Source organism: Apus apus, chromosome 17, assembly GCF_020740795.1.
Source record: "Apus apus isolate bApuApu2 chromosome 17, bApuApu2.pri.cur, whole genome shotgun sequence".
In the NCBI taxonomy this organism is placed as follows: domain Eukaryota; kingdom Metazoa; phylum Chordata; class Aves; order Apodiformes; family Apodidae; genus Apus; species Apus apus.
Window position 1 is genome coordinate 8,960,963 of NC_067298.1, and position 10,137 is coordinate 8,971,099.

The 10,137-nt window shown below is 47.1% G+C and overlaps 1 protein-coding gene across 2 annotated transcripts; it reads right to left on the reverse strand.

The window, feature by feature from the left end:
* Window positions 1–683: 683 nt before the first annotated feature.
* On the reverse strand, window positions 684–8,158 carry DDX5 (DEAD-box helicase 5). 2 transcript variants are annotated; one of them, XM_051634584.1, is made up of 13 exons: window positions 8,046–8,158; window positions 6,472–6,637; window positions 6,231–6,327; window positions 6,012–6,145; window positions 5,827–5,892; window positions 5,202–5,343; window positions 4,961–5,121; window positions 4,615–4,787; window positions 4,314–4,424; window positions 4,024–4,085; window positions 3,886–3,945; window positions 2,415–2,639; window positions 684–1,878 (listed from the first exon to the last, which is right to left on the reverse strand). In XM_051634584.1, exons 1-13 carry the CDS (start codon window positions 8,051–8,053, stop codon window positions 1,496–1,498), a joined length of 1,788 nt encoding a protein of 595 aa, XP_051490544.1. In that variant the 5' UTR covers window positions 8,054–8,158; the 3' UTR covers window positions 684–1,495. The 2 variants fall into 2 exon arrangements, with proteins under 2 accessions (XP_051490544.1, XP_051490543.1); XM_051634583.1 differs by having other exon boundaries at window positions 8,022–8,158.
* Between the last annotated feature and the right edge of the window lie 1,979 nt (window positions 8,159–10,137).

Sequence of the window (10,137 nt, forward strand, 5' to 3'; positions counted from 1 at the left end):
GGTAGCACTGGGCAAGGGCAGTGTTGCAAAGCTGAGTAAAGAGACCCTTTCCATGTTATCATCTGCAGTTTTAGACTCGTTATACTTCAAGACTACAGCTGAAATTCTCACAGTAACAGGGAATGATCATGAAAGAACCACCCACTAACAGAACTCCACAGAAAAGGCAGAAATACACAATTAAGAGGCAGACTAGGCTTCAATTAGTATCAGAAGCTGAGCTCTAGAGGAAAACAAAACAATCACCAAGAGCTAAACACAAGACTAGCAAAAAGATCTAAGAGCCTAAGCAAAAGTATGACTTGGGTTCAAAATAACCTAGACAATCTTGCCTCACTTCTTGCAGATTCAACCTTGAATACATCAAGCTGTAGGTAAGCAGTTAAACTTCTAACTAACCGTTGTTACTGATAAACAAGTGAAAGGAAGGAACTGAAAGCATTAACTGGAACTTTAATATGCAGTACTTGAAAGTACAAAGTACTTTAACCCCAGGATCAGGATTATTTCAACTGTGCTCCAAGTCAAGGAAATTGTTTCTTTGCTCAGCAGGGGCAGTGCTTTGAGATTAGTCATTTGCATGCACTTTAAAGTCTTGAAAAAAAAATCTCTTTAGTATGCTCATGGATCAACAGCCCACTTCCCTCCCCCCCTTCCATAAATAAATCACTGCTCAATACCAGTTTAAGTATAATTGTAAATTTTAATACTAAGATCTTCCCATTTCTCTGAAGCTCATAGTAAGCCTGCATGCTAACTCACAAGGCCTGACAGCTGGAGATACATCACACTCAAGCCTGGTCTGCACAAATGTTCTTGTGAAGGCGACAGTCACGGTGCTGCAAAAGCTTCCTATGCTCACAGCAGCTCATCAGCAACACCACTGCAGAGTTTTGGTTAGCAAGACTTTTACAGCTATGCCATCACTCCCGTGGATCCTTTCCAAAAACTGTCTTCCTGAGACAAGGAAGAGTAGTTTCCAACAGTTACTTCGAAGCCAGCTTTAGTTTTCTTCCCCATCCAAACAGAGCCTGCCATGCTAAGCAATCTAGCCCAATCAAGGCAAGGCTGTTTTTTTGTATAAGCGTAAATGTTTAATCAGACACAGTTGAGAAACCTTTCTAGAATTTAATATAAAAACATTTGACATTCCATTAATGTAAAGTTGTGCATATGTTGAGAAAATTGCCATCCGAAAGAAAATTCGGTCTTCAAATATCTTTATTGGAAGGCCATGCACTGCCTTCTGTTACTGTATTTCAAATCACTGTACATTTAACTTTGAAAACACTGTCTGCATTTTCTAGTACAAAAAACTAAAAATTGTTTCAGGAATGTAGAGAAATATTCAACTTAAATAGCGAAAAAGTGCACCATAATTACTGCTGCACTGCAGTCATTTCTGCATTTCCCATTTCTTAAATAACTATCCTGTTTTGATAACACACAATATAAAGAGCAATTATGAAAAACTGAGACATTTAAATACACTAAGTTATTGGGAATAACTTGTGGGCATTGGGTACCCTATCATGGGAGCAGCACCAGTGGCAGGGTACGCGTACTGCTGCTGGTTCATGCCGTTGTGCATGTTGGCAATGTTACTGCCGTACTGCTGCTCGTAGCCGTTCTGATAAGCCCCGGCAGGGGTGCCAGCCCTGAAGCCAGCCTGCATGCCTGCAGCTGCAAAGCCATTCCCAAAAGGTGTTCCATTACTGAAACTCTGGGCCGTGTAGGCCCCATTTTGAGTTTTTGCTCCAAAGTCTCTCTTTCCTAGTGGACCATAGTTTCTCTCAAAGTTCTCCCTCTCTCTAAAACTACTAAATCCACCCCTTTTGCCCGCAGAGTATCTGTCACGGCGATCACCTCGGGAACGACCTATTCAAGAAAGACAAGACACAGTTACACAGCATGAAGGCTGCATTTCACACGCCACCAAATGAGTTCAGCTACTAAGAAAAAAAAATATTCCCTTTCTGTCCCAGCAAGGCCAACCTAGTACATCTTTCCAGTCGCTAACCTTCTCTAGTTAGAAGAGAAAGCTGCCTGAAAAGTCGTACATTCTCCCCTGTAACATGATTGGTGGTATCAAGACAAAAGAAAACACTTTCCATCTTGCTCATGAAACACTTAAGTCCATCCTCCTTAGCCATATCAGAGAAGGCCAAAAAAGTGAGCCCTGAAGGGTTCAATTTCAGAGCAAACACTCTGAAATGCATAATCTTTGGCCAACACTACTCACAAGTGCACCCATGTTGGCTTTTTTGCTACTGGTGTAGTAAATACCTTTTCAGGTCACCACACCTGGTGGCTAAGCCACCTTCTACATCCATTTTGGAGGCTGGAGTTGGAATTTGAGTTGCCATTTCATTCTGAGAAGAAACCTATCCACTGTAGTCAAGAATAGTACTAACCTGAACCTCTGTCTTCAATCAACTGAAGCAATTTGGGGTTGATGGCTTGATTAGCCTCCCGAAGCACAGAGATGAGGTCATTTACTTGCTTAATATTGTTAGGAGTAAAGAATGTGTATGCTGTGCCTGTTTTGGTACTGCGGGCAGTTCGTCCAATTCGGTGGATATAGTCCTCTGAGGAGTTAGGGTAGTCATAATTGATGACAAATTTCACATCTTCCACATCTGTAAAGTGTTGCAGTGTGGCAAAAAGCAAGGTACAAAGTTTTGCACACCACAACAGCCAAATCGAAGATAAACATTAGACAATAGAACTTTAAAAGGAAATAATGGCTGCAAAGAACAGTGTTAGAATTATCCATTTCTGCATGAGTATTGTGGAAGAGAAAGTTATGCACACTCCGTCTGTTCCCGTCTCATCACCCACCCTGTGATCCAAAACCTTACCATAAAGGAGTATGCATTTGCTTGTCATTCCCAACTCAAGAGTCCCCTCTACAAATCATCAAGTGACATCTGAATGCTTCTTGCAGTAGGGCCACTAAAGCTCACAGCAGCCTCTTCATGTGCTCATTTGAGGACCTTAGAGTAAAAACATACAAGGTCCTTCACATACACACTCATTAGAAGCTCAAAAAAAAGGGGCCACACTGCTCGTCTTGCCAAGACCTTTGAACCGCAGCTGCAAGAAAAACATACCTGTCCCCCCAAAGTCACCAAGTTGTTTTTATGCACTGTGTCTCGTCTAGGCAAGCGCTTCCAAGAAGCCAGGGTTCACTTGAGAATGTGTCTCTCTCTGGCAGGTCTCGACATGACGACTATGTATAGGTGGAGGAACTTCGACTTTCAAAGGCATTTGAAAAGCCATTTGCTTTCCTGCCCCACTTGCTAAAGTGAGAGGTGGGCTTTTTCTCAGATTTCATGTGCCAGTACTCACCAATTTGTACAAGGCTTAGTACATTTTAAAGCTGCTCTCTCCATTTCATGGTTGAAAAAAAATTTCATTGAACATTGTAATAATTTTCTTCGACATTTCAGCAAACTCACTGAAATTCAAAGACCCACAGATCACAGCAGACAGTATGCACAAAACTAACAGTACTGCACCATGGCAAATCATGCAAAGCATGGAGAGAAAAGAAATACCAGGGCAAAGTGAACTGTGAATGAAACTGCTTATTTCATGAGAGAACAGTTTATGGGGTAGTAGTTTAAAAGGATGATCTTTGCCTTTTGAAGATTACTGGCACACAATGCTCTCAGCTTTCACCTCTCTATTTGACTGGAAGCAGCCAGCCGATCACTTCCACTAGTCCTCCATCCCCCTCGAGTCCTCCGATTGTCATGCCTAGGCCTTGCCACAAAGACTGCACCTTTATGTGAAGAAAACTTAGAAAAATGCAGAGGTTAAAGAAAGCAATAGACTTTCTTTAAATAGCTTTGGGCAACTGGCATTACGAGTTGTACTAACCTAGACCTCTGGATGCAACATCTGTAGCAATCAGGATTGGTGCTTTCCCATGTTTGAATTCTGAAAAACAAGCAGCTCCTCAGTTTCTTCATTCAGTAACACAGATCATGTGTCTGTAGAAACTGCAGAAATACTCACCATTTAGAACCCAGTCCCGCTCCTGCTGGCTTTTATCTCCATGAATACCCATTGCTGGCCACCTGAAAATACAGAGCTTGATTGACTTCAAAGCATTGCCTGCAGTTTCATTAGCCAAAAACAGGACTACTGGCAGGCTGTAAATAGCTTCTCAGAGTTAGTTACAGCATTGTCACTAACACCTGGTGTCACTGTATTTGACTACTTTGACAGCACATCTGGTTGCTCATGAAGAACCAAGAGCTCAGACTACTGGAGTGCCTCAATGAAGCTGAAGAGATTAGACTCACCCATCTCTCCTCATCTTCCTGGTGAGATCATCGCACCGTCTTTTTGTTTCCACAAAAACAATTGTTTTGTTTTCCTTCTCGCTCATTATTTCTTCCATCAGACGAATAAGTCTATGATGAAGATACAATAGTTAGGGCAGGGATTGATTTGTACTGTAACAGTTTAAACAACCTGATTTTTTACTTTTTTTACTGGTTTCTGACTACTGTCAAAACTCCCATCAAGACCAATTCATTTGCAGTTCATAAACCAAAATTAATCAAAAACATTCTGAATGCTTTGTCCCCACTGCCTACTTACTTGTCATCTTTCTCTACATCATGACACACATCCACAATCTGCAGGATGTTGTGGTTTGCACTCAGTTCCAATGCACCAATGTTGATGTGTACATATTCTTTCAAGAAGTCTTCAGCCAGCTGCCTTACTTCCTTTGGCCATGTGGCACTCCACATGAGAGTCTGCCTGTCAGGCTGGAGAAGGAGACTAGGTCAGTACAGGATCAACAGACAGTCAAATGCCCAACCAGAAAAAACCCAGTCTTTCCAGGTAAGCCTCTAAAAGTTAATTGCACTGCCTTGCTCTAATGAGCAAAGCAGCATTTGTTTCTGTAATAGTGAGAAATGTATGAACCATTGATACTTACTCTTATCTGATCCACAATTTTTCTGATCTGAGGTTCAAATCCCATGTCAAGCATCCTGTCAGCTTCATCAAGGACAAGGTAAGTACATCTCCTGAGATTGGTCTTTCCAGCTTCTAAGAAGTCTATAAGTCTTCCAGGTGTTGCAATGCAGATTTCCACACCTAAAACCCAAGCAGCAGAAAGTCAGCTCAAGTGGTTTCCACACTGCCTCATACAGAGATGCAGCAGGGCTTCTCCATACCTCTTTCTAAGTCACGGATCTGTGGTCCCTTTGGAGCACCTCCATAGATACACGTGGACTTCAAACGACACGCTCTGCTGTATTCAGCAGCCACTTGCTGCACTTGTTGAGCCAGCTCACGAGTTGGTGCCAGCACGAGACACTAGGAATAAATAAGATGCCCAGCTTTTAGCTTATTAAGCTATTTAGTTTATTGAACAGTTGAAAGTTCTAGTCTGACATTAGCGTTAAACGGACAGGTTGCCATGTTATGCTCCAGGGTATACTCCCTCAGTAAACTCCGTCAGCCAGAATGACTGAAGGGGATTTAAGTAGCCCAAACCAGCAAACTAAATAATCTAGCATCTTAATCACCAAACACTGCCCTATGCTGTGTGTTAAGACACCTGAAAGGCACTAGCTTCCAGGGAATAGCTATTTCCAAAATGGGACAATCTAGCCCTGTTCTGTACACTTTTAAGGACAATCCAACCAGAGCTTATGGAATGTTCTTGGGAGAATACCAAAACATGGAACCACTTTAGCCATACAAAGAAACACAATACAGCTATGTGGTCTTAGGAGCATGGACAATTGTACTCCATTAATTAGAAATTAAGAACTCATTTCATTTAGGAATACTCACAATAGGTCCATCTCCTCGCTCCAGGAATGGCTGGTGATTTATATGCACAATAGCAGGCAACAAGTACTGTTTGGAAGAAAGAAAAGTCTCATTACAATCTCTTCCCAGAAGTGTTCAGCTGGCACCAGGCCAGGACATATTTTTCACTACTGAAATCCAGCAATACTCCAGGCTATAGAACTTACAGACAGTGTTTTCCCTGATCCAGTCTGTGCCACTCCAACCATATCCAATCCACTCAAGGCAACAGGCCAACCTTGTGCTTGAATAGCAGTTGGTTCAGTGAAGTTCTGCCTCTGAATTACTTCCATTACATTTGCTTGAAGAGAAAATTGAAACTTAATAAATTGAACTTTGTCTTAAACAAGTCTGAAAACATAGTAAGTATGCTAGTCTTTACTTACCAGGAAAGTTAGCTTCATAGAAGTTTATAATTGGTTTTGGACAGTTATGGCCCCTAACTGTGACTTCTTTGCTTGCTCTGTATTGTTCAACTTCTTGCTGCAAAACAAAAACCCCAGTATTGTAAGTATTGATACCAAACTAATCTTTGAAGTCACCCCATCCATGCCTAGTGGGCCTCATGACCCTCAGCATGTTTGCACTTATTTGTTTACTTTTGCCCGAGCTGGACAGGGTACATACCACAGTACGTCTAACTACATCAGGATGTTCTTGATAGAAGTTCTTCTCAAATTTGGGCAGCTCATCTAAATTCCATTTCTTTTTCGTAAGTTTTTCCCCAGGGTTTCCAAATTTCTTCCCAGAGAGGGGTCCACCTCTACTTCCTCCAAAACGGGGAGCTCCAAACCTAGAGGAGATCATAACATAGAATTCGAGAAAAACATTTTGATCCCCTTCCTAAGCAACTTAAATGCTATCTCTGCAATCCACGTTGTAACTCGAGGATTCAGACTTACAAGCCCCACAGGATACTGAAACTTCCAAAAAGATACTTAAGTTGCAGATGCCACAGCCTGCTATCTACCGCTGGGCCTCAGAAGGCCCACCAGCAAGTTATAACACAGGCCAAGTAAGGACATGAACACCTTTGTATTGGCCCATGATCAAAATGGTGTCCCACCCATGTGACACTCCCATGGAGCGTCCGTCTGCATTAAGTGGGCAAGGGCAGTTACAAAACCTTGGGATAACTTTCCCAGAAACCGTTTTCTTGCTTCCCAAAAGAAGAGAGTTCTCTCAGTAACGACATTTTACGAAGCCGTGCCCTTTACGTTAGCATTTCAGGTCAGATCTCTGCGCTCAGCACGGGCTCAGCTGGACGCAGCGCAAGGCGCTCAGCTAGTCGGGATCGCGGGGCTCCCTCTCGCCCCGATTCCGCCCGGGCGGGCGCTGGGAACGATCCTCCCCAGCACAACACAGCGCTCCCAGAGGGGGCCCGGCTGAGCGGCCGCTGCTTCCTGCCAGCGCTGTTTCCTTTGTCTCTCATTTCTGTCTACGCCACATTTTCCAGCCGCTGCCATTTTAGAGCCCGAGCTGGGCGGGGGGAGGAGGAACAAAGGCAGCAGCAGCCGGCATTTTGATTTCCCCTCAGTCACCGCATGGCGGGGCCGGCCATTAACATCCGCTTACACAACACAAAGCGAGCGCCGGCCGGCTCCTGCCAGCGGCAGCCGGAGCCGCCGTCCCTCGAGAGGGGGCAGGGAGGGAGAGGGAACCGCCCTGCCGAGCTCCCCGAGGCCCCGGCAGCAGCCAAGCGCCCGGCCAACCCACTGACCCACAAACCCGCAGCCCGCCCGCCGGCCCCCAGCCCACCTCCCGGGGGGCGGGGGAGAACCGAGCTCTGCGTGGAACATCCATCTGCGGGAGAGCGTTCCCGGAGGAACGGGGACGGGGGGGGGGGGGGCAAGTGCCTTTCCTCCCCCCTCAGAAACCCCACCCGCGGCTCTCGCCAGCGGCCAGAGCAGCGGGGGCTGCGCCGAGGCGGACGGACCGAGCCCCGTCCCAGAGCCGCCGACGCCCCCGCACGATGGCGGCCGCAGCGGCGCCACCTCCCCCCCGCCGAGCTCCGAAGACCTCGCGACGGCCAGAGCTGAGGAGAAGGGCGCCAAGGCCCAACCCTCGGCACTCGCCGCCATTTTAAGCGCCTAAAAAACAACTGCCAGAACCCCACAGGCGGTCTAAAGAGTCCGGACGCTGGCGGCGGCTAGCGCCGGCCGGGCCCCCGGACTCACCCTCTATCCCTGTCGCTGGAATACCCGGGCATGGTGATGGTGGCGGTGGGCGAGACGGTCCCGATCACTTAAAGAGGGTGGCGAAGGGCGGCAGAGGATCCGGCGCCGGTGGAGGGGCCACTGAATGTGGAGCGCCGCGGGGACCGGATGCCGGTTATATAGGGCGCCGCGCGGGCTGCCGGGAAACGGCTGGTGACGCACGCGCAGCGCCCGCCCTCTCTCTTATGTAACCGGCCCGAGGTGCCCGGAAGCCACGCCCCCTCCCTGTGGGCGTGGCCGCCGCGCGGCCGACTGACCGGCTTCTGCGCTCGCGCCCGGAAGCTGCCCCCCCCATTGGGGGCGTGGCCTCGCGTGTGTGGCGGGGGGGGGGCCGCGTTCCCCCCGCCCACGCCGGGAAGGGCGCGAGCGGGCGCGCATGCGCAGAGCGGTGCCAGGCCCGGCCCCGCGGCGCTGCGGCCCCGGGATCGGCCTGAGGGAGCGACCGGGCCTCACCGGCACCGGCACCGGCACCGGCACCCTGCCGGGCCTCAGCACCGCCCCCCGGGCCTCACCGGCACCGGCACCGGCACCCTGCCGGGCCTCACCGGCACCTCACCGGGCCTCAGCACCGCCCCCCGGGCCTCACCGGCACCCTGCCGGGCCTCAGCACCGCTGAGGTGCCTCTGGGCCTCCGCTGGTGGGGCACTGAGGGAACCCAGCTGCTTCCCCCGAGCTCTGGGCCTCCCAGAAGCTTCCAGCAGCGTTAACTGTTGGTGGAAATCCTCCTGCGAGGGCTCCAGCAGCTACAACCAGGCTCAAGGGCAGCTGCCACGTTTTATTTAACTAATACCTATACGTGAACAAACAGAGTCACCCCCGTGTCAGCCTGGGATGTTCAGGAGGCTGAAGGAGCTCATTGTGCAGATCCTCACAATCTTAACAGGTTGGACACAAAGCATCGCGGCAGACAGATTATTACATGCTACTTGGGGTGGTGCTTTCAGAGGGCCAGCCATTGCCAGGGCACTGTTACAAACATCAAATACATGTGATTAGAAACAGTTACTATTTTTATCTTTTCAAATTCCAGGGCTAGTAAAGCAATTCAAAGGTCACAAGAAGTGCACCAGTGCACTGAAGGACAAGGCTGTTCAGAAAGCACACGTCTGATAAACAGTACCCAGAGAGGGTTCTGTGTTGCCCATCTGCCCTGTTTTGCTAGTTTAAGGAATAACTTGAACCTCTGGCTACCTGAGACTTCAAGCACAGCCCAGATGAAGCTTGAAGCACAAATACAAGCAGCCATCTTGCCACACCACTTGCTCTGAGCAAACGAAAGCAACATGAGGAAGGAGATGTGTCATAACAGCACTGTTTACATCCTCCCACCTTCTAGCAATCCCTGCTGCAAGGCTTTCCTGAGACAAAAATAATGCAACAATTTGCTGGCCATTTCTTCCCACTTTTGTTCTACTTAGGCTCTTGGTTTCTGAGACACCATGAAAATGTGTTGCAGTTTTATTGTTCACTACCTGAAAAACACTTCACTTTCAGCACGTTGCCTGTTAAGAACAAGGAGCATGAAACAAAACAAATTATTAGAAATGGCAAGTAATAATTTTCTATTTATTTATAACCTTTGTGGACATGAATATATTCCGAGTCCCCTCCTCTGTAAACAAAGCTGCAGCCTAATTATTTCTCCTTTAAAAGCAATTCTGTGCTTCTGATTATCCTTGCCAGGTTATCTTGATTCTCTTTATTGACAAGAAATGCACACAGGAGCCCCTGTGCAGATTTACATCATGAAGCCATCAAGATGTTTTTGATCTGTTGTGTATTATTTTCTAATGATTGGTTGATTGGGTTTTTTTGAGGCTAAGAATGGAGCAAGGTTTTAAAAGAATGTATTACTAGATATTTCCATGGTCTCTTCCTCAAAAGTAACACCTTATTTAAGCTGATCTTTGCTTATGAAGTCCACAGTTGTTCCCCCTGATCAGTCACTTTTTCTTACTGTTAATTTTTTCTTTTGGTAGCACTCCAATTTGATTAGATCCCTTAGTATCCTCCCTTGCAAGTTTCTTATAGGGAATACTCTCAATTCCTTTTTCAGTAGGAGTAACTGCTTTGATAT

Bases quoted from the DNA above. Each gene is read 5' to 3' on its own strand.
- DDX5 (XM_051634583.1), bottom strand. From the start codon at position 8,053: ATGCCCGGGTATTCCAGCGACAGGGATAGAGG. The intron at 5,122-5,201 runs GTATGGAGAAGC...CTTGGGTTTTAG, and splicing joins GATCCGTGACTTAGAAAGAG to GTGTGGAAATCTGCATTGCA. The intron at 2,640-3,885 runs GTTAGTACAACT...AACACTTTACAG, and splicing joins TGTTGCATCCAGAGGTCTAG to ATGTGGAAGATGTGAAATTT.